The 26,906-nt window shown below is 40.9% G+C and overlaps 1 protein-coding gene across 1 annotated transcript; it reads left to right on the plus strand.

The window, feature by feature from the left end:
- Positions 1 to 1,214: 1,214 nt before the first annotated feature.
- On the plus strand, positions 1,215 to 1,919 carry LOC148008709 (uncharacterized). The gene has a single exon (XM_087674043.1). The coding sequence runs from the start codon at positions 1,289 to 1,291 to the stop codon at positions 1,700 to 1,702; it is 414 nt and encodes a 137-aa protein (XP_087530169.1). The 5' UTR covers positions 1,215 to 1,288; the 3' UTR covers positions 1,703 to 1,919.
- The last annotated feature ends 24,987 nt before the right edge of the window (positions 1,920 to 26,906 follow it).

Here is a 26,906-nt window from a genome sequence, read left to right on the forward strand (position 1 = left end):
TCACAAATAAGGTCTTCTTAAATAGGCCTTCAATGTAGGTGATCTAGAATGCTTACATAATGTAAAAACCCGCATTAGAAATTAATTAATCTAATTTAAAGATATTACATAATGAGTGATAATGGTTTACGAGATTCCAAACTCCAAATCATTGAGTAGTAACAGAATAGCTTGTTATGAAAACCTTTCATTATGTGAGAATACTTGGTTTAAAAGTAGTAGATCCCCAAACGTGATCAACTCTTCATACAACCTTTTGGTCAACCACTATCTTAGTAAGTACAAATATTTAACTAGCTCCACAAAGATTCTTTATTTCATGGGAAAATTTTGAACTTTAGGTGCTTTTAGATCACTCCTAGACTATTTTGTTGGCATACTCCCACTTGGATCTAATTCTAGATATGAACTCAAAAAGTCATCCTTAGGGTCCCTCATATTGAGACCAAATTTGCCAATATTGATATAATGACAAATGGTCCTTGACAGCTACAACAATATGCAACAGCTTTATAGACACAACACTTTGATGTACCTACAACTTTGTGTTTTGAAGTTCTTTTCGTGGTTTTCTTATTTCCATCCAAGTGGCAAGAATAAAATCTGATCAATCACAAAATGGTAATGTCAAGTTTACACTTCTCAAATCCTATGCTAGTGATGGGGTAATCCCTTGCAGGCATTTCAATTCCACAAAGTGGGGTTCATAAAAGGACTTGTAGTCTTATTGTTGTGATGAAATCCCACAACCATATCATGTGTGATTTTAACACGTCTAGACACCCTAGTTAGTTATAGAAGCCATGATTGAATCATATGTTTTGTATTTCCTAATGGTGATGTGTTACAGCTAAGATGGCAGCCCACACTATCATGTGAAAGTTCTCACTTAGGTAAGCCAAGGGAAACTTGATTTCACGTAGTCTTATTTCTTAGATGTCGGTACTTTGAATAGACCTCTTGTAGTTGTTTCTGCCTTCGGAAGTAGAATGGATAACATTCCCCTTTCACTTATCAAATACCGTAATTGTTAAGTTTACTTATAAATTACAACACTTGGATACTGTGTTTCTATGTCGATAGAATGCTTACAGCTGTTGAAAACGAAAGGTTTGGCTGCAGAAACGTGCCGGGCCCGGTAATTAAGTGGTCGATAACGAAGTTGATTAGTGAGCTAATGATGGGAGACAGCTATAAAGAGGGAGCCTGCGACGATATACTCAGAGTCAGTGCTCTCTCTCTCTCTCTCTCTCTCTCTCTCTCTCTCTCTCTCTGCGCACCGGCGAAGATGGCAGCCAATACTACTTTTGGCCGTAGTACTAGTGTACTGCCCTCTCTGAGGCAGTTGCTTGTAGTGGTAGCAGTTGCTGCGAGTATATGCAGCTGGATGACGTGTCCTGTGGAAGCGAACTGCCGGGTGGAGAACAAGTCGGGGCAGCCGGTGGTGCTGTTGCCGGTGGTGGAGGTGGGGGTGGCGGTGAGCATCGACGTGGAGATTGGGGCTACGGTGGACGTGCCGTCCAGCCAGCAGAGATGCTACCTCAAGAACCCCTCCACCGGCCACCAGGTCGGCCCCGTCAAACTCCCCAGCGGCATCGTCGTCATCGTTGACGGCGCCGTCCAGGGCACCGTCGACATCCACGTCGCTTCCCTCCTCGGCGCCGTCCTTCAGCTCGGTGTCAGCATTGTCATCGCCCTCTAAATTCAATAATAAGCAAGAATTAATAAGCAAGCAAGAAGCTGATCCATGCAAAGCTTCCTTCTCGTATCATTTGCCTTCTTTGTAACGATATTATGAGAATCTTTTCCCAACTTGTACTTACCTGCTAGAATGTGTGCTCTATGTAGTGAGATTCAACCACAAGTCCCACTTCTAAACAACAAGTTGAGGAAACATGAATTTGGCTTCCTTTGAATAAGCAAGAGATCACATGGATAAAAGCTATAGCAATGACATGTTATCTTTCTATTGAAAATTTCTAAACTCCTAAACTTTTGAAAATAATATATTTTTTATTTAGTGGGGGTTACAGTTAAAATAGATCTAAATTGAAATCCTTTTTGTTTTGGAATGCAAACCACTTATATTAAGTAGTAAAATTTACAAGCTTACAAATAAGAAGATACTCAAGTTATGATCAAGTTTTGTAGCTTAATGATAACCAACCAATTTCCAACCACGCTCTTTGATAGTACTTATATAAAGTAGTACATTTACAAACTTACAAGAATATACTAAAGCTCTAATCAGGCTTTGTGGCTTTAAAGATAACCAATTTCCCTCAAAGCTCATTGGCTTTCACCTTAAGCATAGAAATAACCCAATGACAAAACTTTTCAAATTGGTAAGGAAGATTAGAGTATAGACAAGTTCTCTCCTAAACAACAAACATACAAGAGAAATGACCACAAATGTGATTTACAACAAAAATGACCATAGATGTGATTGCTCAATGTAGATTTGTAGGCCATTGAAAATTACATGGATATTTTTGTAAAACGACACAACATATGGCTACTATTAAATGTTTACAAAAAATCAAACTTATGCAAAATGAAATGGCATTTTTTACATTCACATAGACATGCTTTTATCTGTGACAATGTTTAAGAACCTATGGGTGTACTTTTCTTGCATTTTCATTCTATTAGAATGAGAGAAAACTTAGGATAAACAAACAAAGGAAAGCAAACATATAGAAACACACACATACATACACATAGACATATATTGAGAGAGAGAGAGAGAGAGAGAGAGAGAGAGAGAGAGAGAGAGAGAGAGAGAGAGTGTGTGTGTGTGTGTGTGTGTGAGTGAGAGAGTGAGAGAGATGATCAAAGGCTTTGAAGTTGTTAACTTGTGGTGTAGTTAAAGAACAAGAAGCAACCATTTCCTCCCAACTAAAACCTATGGTGCACCACTACTCCTTCTCCAGCTTTATCGTCGATCAACTAGTGTATCAACACTAGATAAACAATAGATATTTAATAAATATTTGATGAAATGGACAACCCGTGGAGTCTACCTATAAGAAATCATCTATATAACATGCATTCAAAGGATATTAAGAAATACCAGTTCTTTACATGCTATCAAACCTTAAAATGACCCCTTTTACTTTATTGAACTTACTGATTTCTTTCAAATTGTAATTTAAAAATCCCTTTTGTAAATATAATCTTGTAAATTTTACGAAATATGATACCCTTTCTTTTGAACTCATGTGGTATCTTACATGTTTTATAAGGTGGACCCTCTCGGACTATGAGTAGTGCCATCAACCCACAAAGTGTAGGAAAGTGGCCTTGACCATTCTTGTATCTTCTTCCTACATGCTTTTGCTAGGTCCTTGACAATCAATGGGTGTCCTCTTTCACTCTTCCCATTTCCTTCAAGATTGTATGTGATATGTGAGCAATCTTAATTTTGCAGAAAGTGAGAGTTTTTGGTAAAGCTCACAAGACAAGGAGTACTAGTAAGATGTGTAGAGACCAAACCAAACTTTTGAATAATATCTTCAATGAACTTTCTTTGACGCAATAATAAAACACCATTTTCTTGATAGCATTGAATTTGAATACCAAGACATGAGTGTATATCTCCAAGATTGACCATGTTAAACACATAATATAAAACCTTCTCTACTCGTTGAAGGAAGTTGAGATTGTTAGAAACAAGTGTGGTATCATCCACATATAGAGTAAGAATAACAAAACTATCATTGCAGCACTTGACGTATAAGTTAGGATATGAACAACAACAGATAAAACCTTGTTTTGTAAGGAAGAGATCAATCTTTTGATACCAAGCTCGTCAAGATTGTTGGAGACCATAGAGTGCCTAATGAAGTCTACAAGCAAGATTTTCATTATGTTTGACTATAAATCCCTATGGTTGCTCCATGTATATCTCTTCCTTTAAATCACCATTAAGAAAAGGAGTTCTCACATCCATTTGGTGAACCTCCAAATCAAACTCAACAGCAAAAACTAACAAGACTCGAATACTGGTAATATGAACAATAGGCGAGAAAGCTTCCTGTTAATCAACTTCTACAATTTGCGAGAAATGTTTGGCAACTAGCCTTGCTTTGAATTTGTCAAATGTTCCATATGCTTTTGTTTTACTCTTACAGATCCACTTTGTTTTAATAGTAGTGCATCCAGGTGGTAGCTCAGTTAGAACCCATGTACCTTTAGAGAGAAGAGATTCATACTCAACTTCCATGGCATGAAAATAACTTTCAAACTGGAAAGTTTTTTGCAAGTCTCTTTGGGTACATGAATATAAGCAATATATCCAAAAGTTTGAAAATATGAAACAGAAGGAGTTTTACCTGTCCAAGTAGTAATCGGTATTTTGCAGTCGTAGGAAGATGATTTTGCACAAATATTATTGTTAAGATTGCTTCAGCCCAGAAACATCGAGATAAGCCTGAATGAATGAGCATACATTGCATGACATTAAGAATAGTCCTATTTTTATGTTCATTAATACCATTCTATTGAGGAGAGTAGGGAACCATATATTCATGATAAATACTCTAATTATTACAATAATCATCAAAGTTATTTGAAATGTATTCTCCACTATTATCATTGTGAATTTTCTTGATGCAACAACATGTATGAAGTTCTGCAGTTTTTTTATATTGCCTAAATGATAATAAAGCTTTTGATTAGTATCACAAGAGAAAAATAGTGGTGTATCTTGAGAAGTCATCAATAAAAGTCATGAAATACCGATATTGAGATTTTGATGGAGAAAAAGGTCCACAAATATCAATGTGAATAAGATCAAGCAAATCTCTAGAATGAGTTGTGGTGGAAATGGAAAAGGGTTTGCAAAAATGCTTTCCAAGTGCATAATATTCACAAATACCCATATGAAGATGAGCTTTGAATTCCATACCTTGAATAAGGTCATGCCGATAAAGATCGAAAAGCTTTGAAAAATCAGAGTGAACAAAGTGATGATGCCATATTTTGCTGTTAAGATTGCCATGAGATGTAAAAACATTTGCAACATCTTCATTTAAAGATAACTCAAAAAGGTTACCATTTCGAGGAGCAACAACTATGGTTGGCCATCTTTCTCAATACAACACTTGGTATGGTCAAAACCAACAAAGAGACCAAGATCCACAAGTCTTGCAATTGAAAGAAGATTCCTTTGTAGATCTGGGACATGTAAAACTCCATGCAAAATTCTTGTTGAAGAAAGAGTATCGAGATATAAATCACCTATACCTTTGACTTGACAGGTTGTGTCATTAGCAAGATAAACAAATTTCTTGATTGGAATAGAATGATCAATAAATTATGTAAGCATTAGGATTGATATGTCATGTTTCCCATAGTACGAGAATCAATAATAAAAAGAGATTCGTCATGAACATGAAGTATCCTTTCCAGAGAGAGAATAACTCACATAATTTGCTTCTTCAGTAGTGTTGTCATGTGTAGCAGCATATGCTCTATTATGATTTGAATCAAAACACACCTTGAAACATAGATGGGTTGGATACTCACTCTTTTTGCAATAGTCACAAGGAGAATAATCTCTAGATATAAACACGATTGTTTATTTGTAATACCATGTTCTTCATCATACTATTTTTCCCAACAAGCATAAGAAGTTTTCTAGGGTTGCCCATGGTGTCATCAACGAAGCAAAAACTATGCTAGCTCTTAGCATAAATGCATTTTATGTTGTTGAAAAAATATATCACAGCTCGATTGGTTAGCTGTGGTGAGAATTTTGACAATCTTTTAGTAAATTTGTCTCTTTCAATTGTGGAGTAGTAGCACACTTCCCAAAAAGCAGTGTAATGTAAATGTAGATTTGGATTGTTTGCATGAATTATTTTATATTTAAAATTTTGGGAGAGAGAGAGACAAAACTATTCACCATGAGAAAAGAGAGAAGTACTTATTGCAACACATATCATAATCTAACGTAAGGCAAGTTCTATCAATCCATTGCAATAAAAATTCTATCAATCTAGAGTGTTTACATTATGTAAATGGTATACAAAAACACATACATATATACATACATAAACATATACACATAGATGAAGAGAGAGAACTCTTTACAAGTAAAGGGAGATATATTTGTTACAATACGTTGTCAAGCGTTTTTGCAAAAATTGAAAACCCCTAGTCAAATGGAAGTTCGATTTTTTTTTTGTTACCTAAGCTGTTTGTGTGTTTCTTTGTTTTGTCATTTTGTAATTGGAGTTCTTGTGTTTGTCTAGCTTAGGATTTGTTTTTGTCTTTTTTTTTTATTTGTTGAGTGTGAAACTTGATAGCCTTGGTCGAGTTTGGTATTCTTTTGGATAGGCTGAAGCTGGAGTTTGCTAAGTAGCTACCAAACATTGTGGAACAAGGTTTGATTTCATGTTGAGACTCTTGTACATTACGGGGATGATGGGTTCACGATACTTCACGATGCACTTTGTTTAATGGACTGTACTCGGGGATCATCTCTTGTTCTTACCAAATACTTCCATGCTAGGGGTTGGGATTATGCACATTTCCCACCATCCTTGAGCACTAACACGGCATGAGGCCCATTGCAGCTATATGTAGTAAATCTTAGTTTCACATGCACTTCAGAGAGCACATGTCATTGGACGCGCATATTTCTTGCACGCTCAATATTTGGGATATTCATCACCAAGTTAGGAATCTCTGGAAAAGTGTGTAGGGTGGACAAATGGAGCGGAGTATGACATATTTTCTTGCTGAGAGTTGAGAGGTGAGGTTAAGGATTTAAATAATCAAGGAACTCTATTTGCACTTTGCGTGAGGCACGAGAACATGTAGATAGGGTAGGCACAATATCTTCAAGTGCGTCCATATTTCTTCCTATAAGCATCGCTTGAGTGTTTGCATAGCATAAATTCCAATTTGCATATCTTCTTAAATCATGGTATATGGGTAGGAAGTTCTATTCCAAAGCATATACTTCTTAGGGCACATTGCACAAACAAAAGCCAAGAACATATAAAACAAATTATCAACTATTGAAGACTTGAGGAGCATGTCAATGTGGCTTTTTATGGTGATGTGTGTTCTTTGCAAGCAATCACCACAGAAGGGCCCTTTTCTTGATGTCTTCTATGGTAAATACATGGATCATGGACTATTTGGCTTCTAGCATTTCTTATACAATAATCAAGGCAGCTTGCAGTAGCAGCAATGATGGGTAAGGGTGTTCAGACTCGTGTCCTGCTATGGGATGCAAAGAAAGCTATCAGCTTATTTGGCAAAGAAAACTTTGACAAAATGCGATTTCACTGGAGATACAAGGAATATAGAGAAAGTGGACCCTTGTCTTTTTTGAAGATATAAATTCAAGGTTAAGCCCAAGTGAAGATGAAGAACATCGAGATCAAGAAGACTAGAGAGAGGAAGTGGGCAAAGAAGACCACCATGAAGTCCACCAAGGAAGAAGGCATGATGATCAAAATATGAAGCCAAACCTAGTGCCAAAAGAAAAAGACAAAGCTAGGATCAACAAACCAAGACCAGGAAAATCAATACACATGCTGTAGGTCATGTTGCTTGCCAATCTGACATAGTTAGAAGCTCGAGCTAGACGTTTGCTACAGGTCTAAGAGTCAGGAAAATTAGAAGGTCTATTCGTGCGGAAGCTTGTGGGACTCCTTGAAGCCTTGAGAGGAGGCAGGGTGCAAGGCTTTTTGGGCAGTGAATTGACCTAGAATCCTTCAAGTGGGATATGAAGATGAGGAGGATCCTCCTTCTATAGTACGAAACAAAGGTACTGAACATCAACTTGAAATTCCTATTGGATCTCCTGGCATCAAGGATCCTGTTTGGTATGACATACAAGAGGACAAGGTGCAGCATATGGTGGGGTGTATGGGTCCAAGTTAGCGTACGGATTGTATGAAGATAGATATGGCATAAGTCAGATGCCTGGAGCAGCCCCTAAGAAGGCCAGTTTGGGCTAGTTGAGAGGAGGAGTGTTAAAAGCAAACAGGCACACGCAGACAATGTAAGACAATGTATATGAGGGCAAGAATTGATTAATTGATACGTATGTAGGAACAGGCTTAAATAGCCTTCGAGGGCAGTTCGAAGGTGGTTGCTGGACAGTTACAGAGTGTCGTGTGAAGTTAGCGTGAAGTTCACAGAACTTGCTATTTTGGGGCTTTTCAATTTATTGGACTCGCAACACACCCCCCTAAATTGACAAGGCCAAATTATACAGGGATAAGGCCAAGCTGTCTGCAGCATTCCAAATGCTTTGCTTTCGCAAGTGGTTTGGTGAGAAAGTCAGCCCATTGATGTTCTGTGCGAACATGAGCCAGTTGAATGCTTCCTTCTTGAATCAGCTCCCTGATAAATTGCAACTTCATAGCGATATGCTTTGTCTTCTCTGAGTGCTTTAGGTTCTTTGCGATGATGATTGCAGACATGTTGTCACAGTTAAGGAGAAGTGGCTGATCTTCAAAAAGGGTTGTCTCAATCAGCAAATGCTTCAGCCAAATGCCTTCCTTTAGTGCAAGTGTCATGGAGACATATTCAGCTTCCGTTGATGATAGAGTCACTCTGTCCTGCTTCTTACTTTGCCATGCGATTGCACCTCCGGAGAGAGAAAAAACATATCCTGAGGTAGATTGTAAGGTTACTTGATCACCCCCCCAATCTGCATCAGAGTAGCCCACTAGGGAAGGTGATGGTTTAGGAGTAACTGCATAGTAAGAAAGACCAAAAGATTTGGTGTGCTGAAGGTAGCGCAAGAGGCGCTTGAGACATTGAATGTGAGGTGCTCCGGGGTGCTGCATGAAGCGAGAGAGAAGGTTGGCAGCAAAACAGATGTCAGGACGGGTGCAAGTGACAAGGTAGCGCACACCTCCAAGAACATTGGAGTAAGGGAAGACCTGGGTGATCTGATTGGAGTGATCAGATTGCTGAAGCTTGAGATGTGATGGCAAGGGGGTTTCCATGCCTTTACATTCTGCCATGTTGTACTTTCTCAATAGGGAGAGGATGTATGCTTCTTGCGAGAGGGTAATGGTGCCACCAGCTTGATGAACCTGGATGCCAAGGCAGTAGTGGATGGGACCCATGTCCATCATTGAAAAGGAAGCATGTAACTCTGCCTTAGCAGCATCAAGAGATATCTGAGAATTGCAGAGAAGCAAGATGTCATCCACATAAATGGCAAGCAAAAGAAAGGTGTCTTTTGTGTGACGGCTGTAAACATTGGGATCCGATTGAAAGCATAGATACCCAAGTTTCTCCATGCAGCCATGAAATCGCTTGTACCATTGAAGGGATGACTGTTTCAGGCCGTAAAGGGCTTTGAGAAGTTGGCAGACATAATCAGGGTGCTCAGCCGAGATGTAACCAGGAGGCTGCTGCATGTAGATGAGTTCTTCCAAATCGCCATTCAAGAAGGCAGTGCGTACATCCATCTGATGAAGTAAGAAGCCAAATTGTGCAACAATGGCGATCAGCACCCTGAAGGTGGTGATGTGAAGGACAGGAGAGAAAGTCTCACTGTAGTCAAGGCCAGGTACCTGAGAGAATCCTCAAGCTACGAGGCGGGCTTTGTGGCGTGAGACACTTCCATCAGCATTAAGTTTCTTTCGCAAGAGCCATTTGCAAGTGATCAGCTTCCTGTGGGGTGGGGAAGGCACCAATTTCCAGGTGTGATTATCAATGAGTGATTGATATTCAGAATCCATTGCATCTTTCCACTTGGGGGCTTCATCTCCAGCGAGGGCTTCTTCTAAAGTGATTGCATCGATTGGTTCTGAAGTTAGAGGCAGTGAGCCAGGATCATTGGCTGGGGCGTGGGTAGTTGCATAGAGAACTTGGAGGTTGAAAATGGTGGAAACCAAAGGGTGGGCTATGCTTTCCACATCAGCAGCAACATGGGTTGGTTCAATGGAAGAATCGAGCAAGAGGGAGAGGTTGCTATGTTCGTATATCTCCCGGAGTGAGCGCATTTTGGGAGACAAAGTTGAGCGAGTTCTCCGAGTAGGAGCCATCAAGGAGGGTTGATGTATGGGTTCCGCAGGGACGTGTGGTTGCAGGGAATGTCCAGCCCATTCGGTGGAGGTGGATGAAGGTGAAGGAGCAAGGGAAATGTCATGCTGCTGTGCAGGAGATGATTGTAAAGGTTGATGTGGTACGGGAGAAGAGGTTGGTTGAAAAGTATTCACAGCTTGCTCCAGCTGATTTTGGATGGGTGTAGGAGGTTGGGGGAAGAGGAAAGAGCCAGTCCTTTCTCCAAGAGACCAAGGAGGAGGTTGAGAGAGAAGAGGTGTTCTAATGGGGTTTGGAGAATTAGGAGCTGCTGGTGATGGAGGGGCTTGTTGGGGCACTTGTGGAGGTGGGTGTAGAGCGAGATCCGGTTCTTCCCATTCAACTTGGGGTGGGGAAGAAAGCTGAGATTCAGAGTTGAAATCAGGAAATGTCGTTGGAGAAGTTTCAAGGGGAGGTTTGGACTTCTCAGCAGGCTGGGGGCTGAGCAAAGAAGACTCATCAAAGTAAACGGAGTGGGCAAAATGAAATTTTTGATGATGAGGATCATATAGCCGGTAGGCTTTCATACCGAAGCGGTCCCCATATCCGACAAAGATCATTCGCTCACCTGTGGCATCAAGTTTTTGACGTGAGGAGATCGCTTTGACAGGGTACGCAGTGCAGCCAAAGGTTCGAAGATGCTTCAGATTTGGTTTTTGTCCAAACCAATGGAAATGCGGGGTGTATGTTGGTTGAGTGGAGTGGGGTATGCGGTTTTGAAGATAACACGCAGTGGCTACTGCTTCTTCCCAATATGATTTGGAGAGGCCTGCAGTGAGGAGCATAGCACGAGCAGATTGGACGAGGGTACGGTTCTTCCTTTCGGAGACACCATTTTGCTGTGGGGTATAAGGAATTGTGAACTGTTGTTGGATGCCCTCACTGTGGCAAAAAATCTGAAAAGCATTAGACTTGTATTCTCCACCATTGTCAGAACGGAGAACTTGAATTGGGAGGTCATGAGTTTGCATGACCTTCTTGCAATAATCCTGAAAGCATGTCAAGACCTGAGACTTGAGCTTGAGAAAATATACTGTGGTATATCTGCAAAAATCATCAACAAAAGTTAGGAAATAAAGAGAGCCGGTGAGGGATTTTGTTTCCATCGGGCCGCACAAATCACTGTGGACCAGCTGATTCAGCTGTGTTGAACGAGTCAGGGACCTTGGAAAGGGATGGTGGCTGGATTTGCCAAGGAGGCAGCCTTCGCAAAGATCAATTGGTGAGAGGTTATCAGGTAACCCTTGGCAAAGGCGGTTCTTTCCCATATGGTTGAGGGTGGAAGAGTTGATGTGTCCAAGCCGGTAGTGCCACAACAAGGTTGAGGTGGCTTTGGTTAAATGTAGGGACAAATTTGAAGTCGAGGCAATGATTGGATGGTTGCCTAGTTGTGAAATGAGGATGGGATATAACCTATTCTTCTGTTGAAGCTTGATTAGCTCAAACTCGCCTGTGGGAAGTTTGAACAGAATGACACAATGATCATGAGAGAACTTAATGGTTGAACCTGTTGAGGTGACAGAAGTGACTGAGAGTATGTTGCGGCTGAGACCAGGGATGTGATAGACATCATGCACTTTGATGGTCGTCCCACTTGGTAATGATACAAGCATATTGCCAATTCCCGTTGCATTAAGACTCCTGTCGTCACCAAGATATACCTGCACACTTGGTGAAAGCTTTCTGTAGCCATGAAGGAAATGGCGATGGGGAGTCATATGGTGGGTTGCACCGGTATCAAGCAACCATTCTGAAGCATGATCTTGATCAAGCATTGGTGTGTTAATGGTTTGAATCACAGAATTAAATAATTGCAATGATTCGATACCATATTGACCAAGAGCAGGGTCCTCCATTTGTTGTAGGTGAGCGCGAGGATGACGACCAGTTCGTTGTTGCTGATCACGTCTTTTGGTGCGGCAATCGCGCTCGACATGGCCATGGCGTCTGCAATATCCGCAAACTGTAGGAGTCAGGGGGGTATTGCTTCTTGGCTGATTTCTTGGGGTCGCATTGGGCCGCTGAAAGGGCCTGCGTCTGAAGCCTCCAGGATTCCGTTGAAGGAATTGAGCAACAGCAGGTGCTGGTGGAGAGGATCCATTCCTCATAGTGTCCTCTTGAAGGATTCTGGCTATGAGGGTCTCCACAGTGAGGCCGACCACTGAGGCTTGGGTGGTGATGAAGGGTCTCCAAGATGTTGGGAGTGCGGCCAGGAGCAGCATGGATTGGAGGCTGTCATCTAGTTGCAGGCCAGACAAGAGGGCATTGTCGAGGAGTGTACGCCACTCATCAACAAATTTAGGTGCATTCTGCTGCTCAGAGAGACTCGAGGTCAATAGCTTTTTGAGTGCTGTGACACGGGTGATGAGGTCTTCATGATGGTAAGTGGAGCACAGAAAACTCCAAATCTCTGCAGAGGTTTGGCAACGCCGTACCAGCTCGACTTGGCGGTCGCCTAAATGGAGCATGAGCTCTGCTCGGGCTTGCAGGTCTTGGGTAGTCCAAGTATCTAGGTCGGCGCTTCCAGCAGCAGGCTGGGGACGGGTGCCATCAACAATCTCCCACAGGGATGCTCGCTTGAGCAAGAGGGTGACACGGGTGGCCCACGTGAGATAATTCATGCCTGTCAGTTTGTCAAGATGATAACTCCTGACAGTGGCTGGGATGAGAGAAACTAGTGCTTGCGGGGCTACCATACTGTTGTCCGGATCAACAAGCAGGCGCTAGCAAGAGCAACAGAGAGGGATGGAAGGGTGGTGGGTAAGCGTGTGCTTACAGTGATACCATGTTAAAAGCAAACAGGCACACGCAGACAATGTAAGACAATGTATATGAGGGCAAGAATTGATTAATTGATACGTATGTAGGAACAGGCTTAAATAGCCTTCGAGGGCAGTTCGAAGGTGGTTGCTGGACAGTTACAGAGTGTCGTGTGAAGTTAGCGTGAAGTTCACAGAACTTGCTATTTTGGGGCTTTTCAATTTATTGGACTCGCAACAAGGAGAACAAAAGAGCGTATGACTCATGGAGGCTATGTGAAGCGCAAGGTGGCGGGGAGGCCCCGCTCTCATCCTCCTCTTTTGCAAAAGGAGCTATTGCTGGCAACAAAGGCCCCGGGATGTGCCACAGAGACAGCGAGAAGAAGGGCAAGATCATGTCCATCTCAAAAAGGCTTTACTAGTGGAGGTAAAGAATGCTCAACAAAAGAGATTAGAAGACTTGAAGAAGCAAGCTGAACTCCATGGCTGTGTTGAACTTGAAGGAAGATGGCACTTTGATATCGAAAAGTTAAGTTCTTTGAGAGGAGGAAGATTGAACGAGCTATTTAAAGGTGGATGGATGGCAGAACGTGAAGCAGCCCCGAGGCCAAGATGGAAGCTGAACCGCGGAATATTGAGCCCTTGAAGGCTTGAACCGGGGAATATTGAGCCCTTGGAGGCTGAACTACAAAGAGCACAGGCTGATGCTCGAAATCTTCATGTATCTCATCAAGAGTTAAATGCACAGGTGCAGCAACTAACACAAAAGCTAGTGAGGGTTTGCACCGATGCTTAGCAGGCTCCAACCATGAAAGCTGAAATGGAAAGCCTTAGGCAGGAGGTTCAACGTGCAAGAACTGCATTTGATTTTGAGAAGAGTGCCAACACAGAATTGCTAGAGCAGAGAGGTGCAATGGAGAAAAACCTTGTGTTTAATGCCAGAGAAGTGGAGAAACAACGTGCAGAATTAACGGAACATGATGGCATATGCAGATCAGAGGCAATTTTGGCTATTAACACACACAAAAGATGGCGGCTAATATGAAGAAAGCAACAATTATTTTTTTCTTCAATAATTATTTGAGAAGCAAGCAATAATGGCAAATGGCCAAAGAAGAAGGCAAGCTGGGCAGGCCGTTGATTTAGGATGCCTGTAATAAATTGAAAGCAAAAGGGCGACATATCAAGCATGTTAACTTTTAAAAGCTATCCATAAAATCATAAGCTTTTAAGTTTAGTCTTAACCTGTGAAGCAAAACATATAAAAAAGTCTAACATGTGTGCAAGTAGAAAAAAACTATATAGACACACGTGATGGACGAGCAAGGGGCCTTTTCCCTATGTTTTGATCTTGTATCTTGTGAGACAGGTGAGAGGAGGGTCGTATACGAGAGAGCAAACTCTTATTGTGCTAACTTGTGAAGTTGGAAAATTTGGATGTAAAGGTGCCAAGTCTCGGCTCATGGATTTCAAGTTATGAGAATACAATTCACTTGGTTTTGTCTTCGAATTAGTGGCGTTTTTGAAATTGGAGTTTAAATGATGCTTTACCCACATTCGGGTTTTAAGTTGCTTTGAGCTACGAGAGGCATTTTTTGTTTGATGTGTGGTTCTGTGTATGGTTCGTGTAATGTTTATTGAAACATTAAAACTTATTGTGTTGAGTTGTGCATCCGACAAAGTCAATATCCCCAACTAGCACTCCTTTGCGTCTCATTATCGGGTTGTGAGTGAGACTTTGATGGGACCTCAAATGGACCGGCACTTGCTATGGCACTAGCCGGACCTCATGCTCATAACAAACAAACACACCCACACGGCCTCGCGGGCCAGGAGCATTTATCTGTTGCTAAAGGACTATCTGTCCTAAAGCTTAACCTATGTGTTTATAGTTTTGTAGTCCAATGTTTCCATTTCTATCAACTCCATAGAGGGAGTACCCATACACATTGGCCATAAATGCCACGATAGTCACATACATGGGAGGCAACCTCTCGGTTGAATCATCGTGGCCCCACTGCAGCTCTCCTACATCATAGGGATTAGCCCCTTGATGCGCTGCTCAATATGGGAGGCAACCTCTCAGTTGAATAACCGCAGCCCCACTGCAGCTCTCCTACATCGCAGGGATTAGCCCCTTGATGCGCTGCTCAACATATAGAACAAACGAACAAACTCTATTCTTTCATTTCGAAAGTATTCCACGAGATACCATGTGTCCTTTCCAAATAATTCCCTAAGAAACGAACGTCTATCCTACGGCTTAATATGTCTTTCCACACTCAAGCATGGGTCATTGTCATTGAAAATATGTGCTATGCATCCAGTCTTTTTATTCTAATACCATGGTTGACATGCACATGCAAAGTGAACGATTTTAAAGTGCTCAAACATAATATTTAAATCAGAAACATGTGGTGCACAACCAAGCTTTCCAATGCTCATTCACTAACTTGTTGCGGCGATGTAAGGATAGTACCGAGACAACACCCGTGCTACTATCCTCTTAATTAAAATACCACAAACTCTATGCCATGATATGCATAAGAAAATCAACAACAATCAGCATGCAAATCACACCATTCAAACATCCCAACCCCCTACGTTTAGGTATTGCTTTCATTGCATAGGTGTAGAGGTTCATTTTGTCATGTTTTGATGTATGAAAAGTGATAAATCACAAACTTTGACAAAGAGATAGGGAAAACTAAGGCTAAACCTCATGCTTTTCCACTACCATACATCCACAAACAATCATTATTTTTTTCCTTATGTTTGTGAGACGTATTTCTATTTTTTTCCTTATTTTCTCGTTTTCTTAATTTATTTGACAATAAAATATACTATTTTCTGATTTTTCTTGTTCCAATCACTTCAGTATACTAACATTCAATTTATCTTCCACTTTCCCCCCATGGGAACACATTTCACCCACCGGAAACGGAAAAACTATCATTTTACGGCTAAAAAACCGCATTTTGGGTTTTCAGAAATTAAATAGCACACGTAAATCATTGCAAAATCAAGATTTTCTGATAAACAGAAATTAATCATGATGCAACCAGCACACAAACAAATTTTCATCCAATAAGACCATCATTATCATCATAAACTATAAAAAAACTTCATTTTTCTTCATAAAAATGATCATATCGTGTTTTTACAAAACTCGAGATGCCTTAAATGACTGCATAACCAGTAGCCCTCCATTGCTCTCAATCCAATGTTGTATATCAATCTTTAGCATCTCCATTAATCTCCATCACCATTTCCTTCAATCTGCCTCCCAATTCCTCCTTCAAGATGGTGCACATGAACAGCCCATAGAGGAAGAGAGAGGGAGGAGAGAGAAAGACTAGATTCTGATCTCTTCATCCAGACAGCCATATCTCGAGTAAGGACAGGCGATAGAATCAGGAAAGAGGAAGAAGTTGATGGCTATTGTCGGTTGCATGGGGTACTTTCAGCCTCCAATCATGATTGGGGGGGGGAGGGGGGATGGCGCATTTTTCGGCCGCCTACTGCTCACGCCATATCCACATTTTCTTCATGTTTTTTTTCTTCAAAATGAGGGAGGGGGGTTAAAAGTCCCAAAGGGCACCCCCCTTTGGTCTTCAATTTGTCCACCCTTTCAAATCTTGGCCCATTTTTTGCCTCTTCCGCATTCGGGCTCCGTTTCAGCCTCTGAAAAATCTTGTGCGTCCGTCTCGACATCCCACACTAATTGGCAGCTCCCAACATCCCACACTACATTCAGAAAAATTATCAAAAATCCACAAGTATCGCTCGGGCGCCTTTTAAAAGCTGTCTTTCACTTGATGCTTAAAATCATCCTAGCTGCAGCCGCCGCCTTCGATGTTAAATATTTTTTCCCTAAATTCCAGATTTTTCGGAAAATTTTAGGCACATCCCGGGCTCAAAACTCCACTCACATATTTAGAGGATGAATTGACGACTCCATCCCACCTACTTCATTAAACTCAACAGGGATACTTGTCAACATTCGTAAGCAGTGATGGTAGAAGACTTTGATCTCCCACACAAAGGTTCCGTCTTCTTGCTCAATCACTTTGTATCCTTTGCTCCACCAGATAAGTTTCCCATGATGGTATCTCTGCTCCAGATATGGGTGCTCCAGATAAGGAATTAACCGCCCCATCAACCAGCTTTCAGCTCTTTTGTAGATCTCTTATGAGCCCCAGCATGGACCTTCAATGCATTTTTCCGTATTAGCATACTTTGAAATAATAAGGTTTAATCTTATTAAGATTAGCCTTATTTTTAAATTCTACTCCCTGCAGATCAGCTGGTAGAGCCATAGACCTATTTTTCCCTATCCTAACAATCTTGTAGGGGCCATCCCATCTAGGTTCCAGCTTCCCTGGAAACAGCTCCCTGCATGCATCATAGTACAGCACTAATTGCCCATTTTTAAAGGTATGCTTCTTTGCTTTAAGATCGTGCAACTGCTTCATCCGACGTTTAGCTACCTCCTGGTGTAATAAGCTCTGCAATTTTAGCTCATCCAAGTGGGCTATGGTCATGAAACGTTCAAAGAGTGCATCCTCATCTCCCAAAGAGTGGTTAATTGCAAACCGTATGGTTGGCAACTCAATTTCGAGGGGTAACACACACTTTCTCCATAAACTAATTTAAATGGAGTATGTCCAGTAGCTCTCTTGAACGTTGTATTATATACCCATACTACAAAATACAACTTCCTGTCCCAGTCTCGTTTCTTCTCAAAGACTGTTTTAGACAAGATACCCACAAGCTGCTTATTAGTACTTTCCACTTGTCCGTTTGCTTGTGGATTATAGGGGGTTGTTTTGTTATGCTTGATTTGCAAAGCTTCAGCCAGGCTTTTGAGCACTTTATTTAAAAAGTGGGTTCCACGGTCCGACACTAGTTCCTTCCATGGACCGAAACGACAGATAATCTGCTCTAAAAAAAAACTTGTAGTCTCTTTTGCATTGTTTTGCCTCATCGCCTGCGCTTCTGACTATTTTGTAAAATAATCAGTTGCTACTATAATGTATGTCTTCTGAGTAGTAGACAACGGGGTGATTGAACCCACAAAGTCAATGCCACACTTCTCAAATGGAAGGATAGCCATGATAGGCGTAAGTGGGCATTTCCTATTCTCTCTGTTGTCATGTCTTTGACAGGTATCACATCTCTTGACGTACTCAAAGGAATCTTGGAAGATGGACGACCACCAATACTCAGCTCTTAAAGCTTTCTGTGCCGTCAACCGTCCAGCGAAGTGCCCTCCACATGTAGAGTCATGGCACTCTTCCAAGATGAAAGGAACCTCGTCAGGCATCACACATCAGTGATAGATATCATCAACACCCTGTCGATATAGTGTTCCTGCGATCAAGGAAAACTTCAAAGCCTGTTGTCTGATTTTTCTCTTTTCAGATTTTGATAAACTAGCTCCAGTCTCTCCCATTGATAGATAATGTGTGATAGCAACATACGAAGATGGAATAGAAGCTGTATCAATTTTAATTATTTCTTCGATATCACTTCCTTTAGCCAAAGTCTCTTTCGGCTCTCCGAAATCCACAAGGCATTCCACAATCCCCTGTAACCTCGGTGGCTTACTCTTAATCTCATGATCAAACTCCTGCAAAGTGATTAACCACTTTGCCAAACGATTAGATGGTTGTAGCTTGTTCATAAGCAATCTAATCCCTTCCATCTTCGTGTAGAAAACTACCTTCTCATAGAGTATGTAGTGCCTGAATTTTTTAATCGCAAAAATCATCGCAAGGCACAACTTCTCCATGTAGGTGTAATTAATTTCTGATATGCCCAATTTTCGACTAGCAAAAGCTATCAGATGATACCACTTTTCCTCCTAGATTTGGGCTAAACAACAGCTGATACTATGCATGGTGGCTGCTAAAAATATGTAAAATACCTCGCCTCTTTTAGGTGCTTTTAAAACTAGTGCTTTTACTAGCTCATGTTTCACATCCTCGAAAGCTACCTTACAAGGGTCGCTCCATACAAATAGACACCTAAAGGATAATAAGTTCGTTCATGGCAACGTCCTTTTTGTCAAGGCATTTATAAACCTCCGATAGTTTCCTATCGATGACAGAAAGCTATGTACCTCTTTCGGAGTGCGTGGTGGACTCATAGCGACTATAACCTTGATCTTTTCACGGTCAGTTGCGATCCCTACTGAACTGACCACATGGCCTAGCAATAGCCCATAAGACACTCCAAAGACACACTTTCGTGGATTAAGAGCAATACAAAATTGTCTACAGCACTCAAAGCACTTTCTTAAGATAATCAACATCCTTTCCCTCACAGTGGCTTCCCCCAGGTCATCGATAAATACTTTCAACTCGTCTGGGGAGATGTCATATCTGCTGTTCGTTGCCATGATCTAGGTGCATTGCACAAACCAAAGGCCATCACATGGTATGCAAAAGTACCAAAGACAGTAATGAAAGTCGTTTTCAACTTGTCCTCTTCTGCAATTGCCATCTGGTTGTGTCCTACAAAGCAATCCATAAACGAGTATATTTCCCTACCCGCTAATTGATCCAAAATCTGGTCAATAAATGGCAACAGGTAGTAATCCTTAATTGCATGCTTATTCATCTCTCTAAAATCTACACATAGTCATCTGGTTGTTTTCCTTCTTCCTGATGACAATTGGTGAACATCATTCTCTATACTGTACAGGGAAAATTAAACCAGCTTTCCGTAACTTTTGTAACTCCTCAAACAGCCCGTCCCTCGATTCAAAAGGCATACACCTACTTTTTGACGCACTGGATGACTGCCTTCTTTTACAGGGATAGTATGAACAGCTAGGCTGGGAGGAATGCCTCTCAGCTCGTCATAACTCCAAGCAAAGATGTTGCGGAATTCTTGAATCAAGGATACATAGTCCTCCCTTTCTGTTGAACTAAGCATGAAACCTAATTTAATTGGCCGCAAATCATTCGGTGTGCCAAGGTCCAACTCAATCACATCCGCGTCTCTTATCCTATCTTGCGGCTCTATTGGCTCATTTAGAGTTATCTGATAAATATCCTCTGTAGTTGACCCCTCTTTAGATTCATCGTTGGATGATGTCTCACTACCAGATGGATCATCTGCTGTCTCTAATTCAGTAGAGAATAAAGGAGCTCTCTCACTCTGAGGAGACTCAGGGTAAGCATTGACTATTACTCGATTAGCACCTCTACCTAGAACCACTCGACTAGCGGGTATATCGACTTGACAATCTATTCGTAAGATCCAAAGCCTGCCTAGCAAGACTCGGTAGCTAGGACGTCCTGCAAATCTTATTACCCTAAAGTCCAAGAAGCATTCCACACTTGCAACTGTAACATGGACTTTAGTAACGCAACCTTCTGGTTGTCTTAGACTATCATCACCCATTCTAAGAAGGGTGGAGCTATCTTTTTGGATGCCTAGACCCAACCTCTCCATCAAATCTGAACTCATGATATTGACGGAGAACCCAGTGTCTACAATAGCATGCTTCACTAATATTCCATCCACATATGCTGGAACCCTAGGGCAATTCTTTTCAGCATGATCAAACTAATCTTCCCCTACTCGTGCTATGCCCAAAGGTTCTACAATATACCCAATACGCAGGATCTTCTTGAATTCCTTGCGTACTCCTAGAGATAATTTAATCAACTGTAAGAGGTTTACATCTGGTTTGACTTCGCAAAGAGAACTTGCTAAATCAAAATCATGATAGGTAGTCAAAGCTCTCTTTTCTTGCCAAACCATCCTTTCTTTTAGTCTCAGGACCGGCTTTGGTGCTTCTTTTTTAGCTCTTGCCTTCTTTCTTGGCACTTTCTCATCCTTCTTAGGATCGACTTTTTTGTCAACAGGCCTTAGAGGTCCCCCTTTCACGCCAAGATTCAGGACTTGGTACCCTTATCCCCTTGCTTAGGGTTTTCCTCGACCGGTTTCGCATTATCTTTATTACCCTCTTCAGTCTTTTGGCCTCTTATCACGGCTCGCAGGTTAGAGGTTTCAGTGCCATTGATGCGTACAGCCTCGATAAGGCTGACTCCGTTGCCTTGTGGCAACTGCTCTATAGTGGTCTTTCCCCATTGCAGTATTTGTCTTGGTCCATCATTTTGCTGGAGGTTACTACCTTGCGCTCTATGATTAACTGGATCTGGCTGTTTACTCCCTTGTTGGAGGAAACTAATCTTACTCCAACAGGTAGCGGCTAAGTGGCCCGACTTCCCACAAATATCACATTTAACATTTGGACAGTTTCTAGGGAAATGTTGTCCGCCACACCACTTACAGCTGAATCTTGAGAGACCACCCTCTCAGGGTGTCAACTCCCTATCAGATTCTGCTGCTTCTTCAGGAAATTGACCTCAATAGCTATTTGCCGATATTGTTTAGAAATCATGTCGGTGTAGTGTTTCATCATATCCTTAACTTCGTCAAGGACATTAGAGGCACTCGACTCATAGCCTTGATCGTCTATCCGTCGTTCCATTGGCCTAACTATTTGATTGGGCATTGGTTGTTGACTCACAGGAAAAACATTAGGGTTGAAGCTTGGCCTCCAACATTTGGTGGAGCCAACTGACTAGCCATAGGCATAGTCACACTGGGAGGAGCTGGCAGCAAAGGTATATTTTGAACCATGCTTCCTCTCCCATTAGGGTTATTCATAGGCATCCCTTGACTTCCATTCATCAATGGTAAATTGCCTCCAGGTACTAGTCTCGCATTAAGATTTATTCGAGAGGAGTACGCTGTTTGTAATTGTGACTCTACTCCTTCTGCCCCATGATGGCGGTGTCTATATCAGCCAAAGCCACATTGCTCAATTGTACCTGTATATTCAAATCCAATCCATGCAAGAAGTATTGCAATTGGGTAGTTGGTGGAATAGGAATGTAAGTTTGTAACTTACGAAACACTTCCTTAAGCTTCTTGGCATAGGCTTTCACATTCTCATGGGGTCTTGGCATGTTACATTCATAACATGCAACCAGTATTGGCCACCTCTTTCAGGGGCATATTCTCCTTGGAAAGCTGCATAAATCATCATGTTAAAGAACATCATAAGATGTCCCTCATCTTGGATGCGGTAATTAAACATTAATATTTGGAATTCACAAATGTGAAACTCTGCATCTTCTTCGGCTAACCCATTAAAAATGGGCAAAGGTACTCCTAAAGCTGGCAGATCCGGCGTCCCTATAGGAATTGCAATGGGTTGTGCCATGACGACAATCAGATTGACAATAGGAGTTTGGACTGATGGAATCACACCCCCACTTGAAGTGGGTTGACATGGTGGAAGAGAGAAAGAACTTGCGCTTCCTCCTACACCTAAAGGACTATGTGCAGCAGTTGGATTACTAAGACCACTATCTTTTATGCGTATCGGGCTACTCCTTTGAGGAGAATAGCAACTTACAATCTCCAACCGCCGTCTAGCCCTCTCAGCACGTTCTGCTTTTCTGTATTTCGGCTTTACAGTCCTTGTCAAAGGACATAAACCAACTTTTTGGTCCCTAAAAAACCTAAATTCGAGAACCACCACTTGTTGGCAGCTCCCGGCAGACGCACCACTGATGGGACCTCAAATGGGCCAGCACTGGCTATGGCACTAGCTAGATATCATGCTCTTAACAGGCAAACACGCCCACACGGCCTCGCGGGCCAGGAGCGTCTATCTGCTGCTAAAGGACTATCTGTGCTCTAAAGCCTAACCTATGCGTTTATAGTTTTGTAGTCCAACGTTTCCCTTTTATCAACTCCATAGAGGGAGAACCCATACACATTGGCCATAAATGCCACGATAATCACATACATGGGAGGCAACCTCTCGGTGGAATCACCGCGGCCCCATTGTAGCTCTCCTACATCGCAGGGATTAGCCCCTTCATACGCTGCTCAACATATAGAACAAACGAACAAACTCCACTCTTTTATTTCGAAAGTATTCCAGGAGATACCATGTGTCCTTTCCAAATAATTCCCCAAGAAATGAACGTCTATCCTACGGCTTAGGATGCCTTTCCAAACTCAAGTATGGGTCATTGTCATTGAAAACAGGTACTATGCATCCAATCCTTTTTATTCTGATACCATGGTTGACATACACATGCAAAAGTGAATGATCCTAAAGTGCTCAAACATAATTTTAAATCAGAAACATGTGGTGCACAACCAGGCTTTCCAATGCTCATTCACTAACTCGTTGCGGCGATGTAAGGATAGCACTGAGACAACACCCATGCTACTATTTTCTTAATTAAAATATCACGAACTCTATGTCATGATATGCATCAGAAAATCAGCAACAATCATCATGGAAATCACACCATTCAAATATCCCAACCCCCTACGTTTAAGTATTGCTTTCGTTGCATAATGTAGAGGTTCATTTTGTCATGTTTTGATATATGAAAAGCGATAAATCACAAACTTTGACAAAGAGATAGGGCAAACTGAGGCTAAACCTCATGCTTTGCCACTACCATACATCCACAAACAATCATTATATATTTTTTTAATTTTTGTGAGACGTATTTTTATTTTTTCCCTTATTTTTTTTATTTTCTTGATTTATTTGGCAATAAAATATACTATTTTCTGATTTTTCTTGTTCCAATCACTTCAGCATACTAACATTCAATTTATCTTCCATTTCCCCCCCATGGGAACATAGTTCATCCACCCGAAACGGAAAAACTACCATTTTACCGCTAAAAAACCGCATTTCGAGTTATCAGGAATTAAAATCCAATAAGAATATCATTATCATCATAAACTATAAAAAAACTTCATTTTTTTTCATAAAAATGGCCATACCGTGTTTTTACGAAGCCCGAGACGCCTTAAATGACTGCATAACCAGCGTACGGCATCTCCATTGCTCTCAATCCAATGCTGCACATCAATCTTTAGCATCTCTATCAATCTCCATCACCATTTCCTTCAATCTCCCTCCCGATTCCTCCTTCAAGATGGTGCACATGAACAACCCATAGAAGGAAGAGAGAGGGAGGAGAGAGAAAGACTAGATTCTGATATCTTCATCCAGACAGCCATATCTCACGTTAGGATAGGCGATAGAATCAGGAAAGAGGAAGAAGTTGATGGCCATTATCGGTTGCATGGGGTACTTTCAGTCTCCAATCATGATTGGGGGGGGGAGGGGGATGGCGCATTTTTCGGCTGCCTGCTACTCACACCATATCCATGTTTTCTTCACTTTTTTTTCATCAAAATGAGGGAGCGGGGTCAAAAGTCCCAAAGGGCACCCCCCCTTTGGTCGTCAATTTGTCCACCCTTTTAAAACTTGGCCCATTTTTGGCCTCTTCCACGTCCGGGCTCAATTTCAACCTCTGAAAAATCTTGTGTGTCCATCTCGACATCCCGCACTAACTGGTAGCTCCTAGCATCCTACACTGCAATTAGAAAAATTATCAAAAATCCACAAGTGTCACTCGGGCGCCTTTTAAAAGCCGTCTTTCACTTGGTGCTTAAAATCGTCCTAGCTGGAGCCGTCGCCTTCGATGTTAAATATTTTTTCCCTAAATTCTGAAATTTTTGGAAAATTTTAGGCACATTCCGGGCTCAAAACTCCGCTCTCAAACTTGCTCTCGATCACCGCTCGTGTAACATCTTTTATTTCGTGCCCCAACTAAGGAGTGCCAAAAACTTGACTTTGCGCATGATTTGTGGATTGATTTCTTGTTTGTGATTGATTTCCAATGGCTAGTTCTTTACCTGAATTTTATGGAAAGAAGGGAGAGGATCCTCAACGATTCCTCAAAAAATTAGAGCTTGGATGTATTATCACTCGAGTGAATAAGTACTCATCCTTGAAACGCCAAATTTTAAATTTCAACTATTGGATGAAGGTTGTAATTGGTTTGAAGATTATGAAAAGATCCTTAGAATGACAAATCCTCGTATTCCAATGGAATATGAAGCAACTAAACAGGTGTTTCTTAACCATTTTAAGGAAACTGAGACTTCCTAAGACCTTTGGAGAAAAATAGAAACTTGCTAGAAAAAAGAAGACCACACCATAGAATTTTTTGCTATGGAGTACACCAGACTTTGGGATCGTTGGAATGTAACATTAGGCCTCGGAGAGAGAGCCCTAGAAATGTTGAAAATTAAACATTTTGTGAAAAATTTGGTGAGAGAGGTGAGGACAAAACTGGAAATTAAAAAACAAACACATTTTGATGAAGTGGTAATGATTGCCATAGAAAAAGAGAGAAAATTTGAGAAAAATAAAAAAGAGAGTAATTTAGAACATCTATTGACAATAGAGACCAAACTTGGCAAAGGGACGAATAGAATTATCAAATCTTAGCAAGAAAAAATGCTCAACTAGCATAAGAAGTTGAAGATCAATTATCAGGTCAAATGCAAAACATGAGGTTAGGAGCTTTAAGAGGTCAACCCTTAGGAAGAGGTAATGGAGGATTGATGGGACAATCTAATCAAGAAAAATTGAGAGGTAAAAGAGGAGAAAATGGTACAGGATATTTTCATAGACCAATGGTAACTTGTTATTCATGTGGAGAGATAGGTCATATAAGTACAAACTGTCTGTATCCACCTAGAGCAAGAGGGGATATGTATCCCTTACCTCAAAATTTGCCTAACAAACAAGATGATTTTGGGATAGAAATAAAAAATGATTCTACTTCTCAAGAACCTAGGTTGAATGAAGAGGAGAAATGAAAAAGTGCCATCAATTGTATTCTTTTGGAAAATGAAAAACAGAGAAGTAAAACTATTGATGTAATGCTTGTAATTAAAAGAAGAAGAGATGTTGAGAGAGATGAACCTGAAGCTAGTAAGATTGGTGAGGTCAGAGGAAGAAAAACAAAGAGAGGAGAGAAGAAAGAGAAGAGAGAAGAAAATAAATTGAGAGCACCTAGAAAACATTATCATGCTATTGAGATTCCTTTGGGGGAAGGAGTGAGTGACTACGACCTTAAAAAGGATATGATGGGTAGGAAAGCTTATTTATATTTTGCTCAGTTGATGGAGTTATGCCCTAGGATGAGAGGACAATGGAAGAAATTAGTAAATCCAAAAGGGAAAGAGAAAAAAAGGAACTATAAGAGTTTTGAGTATAGAGGAGCTACTAGATATCTTTCCTGTAGTTGATGCTTGGTATAAAAACAAGAACATAAGAAATGCTTACATAGATGGAGAGCACAAGTCAATGTGATTACCCAAGTATGTGTAGATCAATTTGGAATTCAAATAGTTGCAAGATCTAGATTTTGAATTAGGCTTGCAAATCATGCTAAAGTGAAATGTATAGGAATAATTCAAAATCTTGAAGTCAAGGTGTATGCAGTTGTAATGAAAATCGCTTGTCATGTTATGCTAGTTGTAATAGAAGCATTTTCACTTATCCTAGGTAGACACTAGGTTAGGAAGACATGAGGAGTACAAGATTGGGAAAAAGAAACCATAACAATTTATGACCGTAGAGGAGTAGCAAAGAAGTTTGATATGTCATCGAGGAAGGAATTAGTAAATGGGTATACCAGCAAGGAAGAAGAAGAGGAAAGTGATAGTACAAAAGATGAAGATGAAACTGAGGATGAAGGTTCAGAAAGTGATTCAGATCTAGAAGTTTCATCAATAATAATTGAAAAAAAAAAGAAGAAAACATCCTTAGGAAATAGAGTGAAGTTAATAACTCATATCGGACCATCAATAATTTCAAGGGTATCAAGAAACATTGAAAATCTTAATTTAAATCTTTCTTCTAAAGAAAAAGGACTTTTGTTCCTATTAAAGGATGAAGAATCGTCTTCGGAAGATGAACTTTCACAAGAAATTTCAAATAAAGTCCAAATTATAAATGTTAAAGGAAATAAAAAATATGGATTTCTTGAAAGTGATGAAGAAGGGAAACTAGAGGAACTAGAAAAATTAATGGAACGACCTCAAGTTTCCATAGGAAAAAGAGAGTTTCTTGAAAAAATGTTGAGTTAAGATATGACAAAATGAGAAAGAAAACAATATCATACACTCATCAATAAATATCCAAATCTTTTTGCAACTTCA

This window comes from Lygodium microphyllum, unplaced genomic scaffold (genome assembly GCF_053477565.2).
Source record: "Lygodium microphyllum isolate KBCC unplaced genomic scaffold, Lygodium_microphyllum_v1.1.10 scaffold_74, whole genome shotgun sequence".
Taxonomy (NCBI): Eukaryota; Viridiplantae; Streptophyta; class Polypodiopsida; order Schizaeales; family Lygodiaceae; genus Lygodium; species Lygodium microphyllum.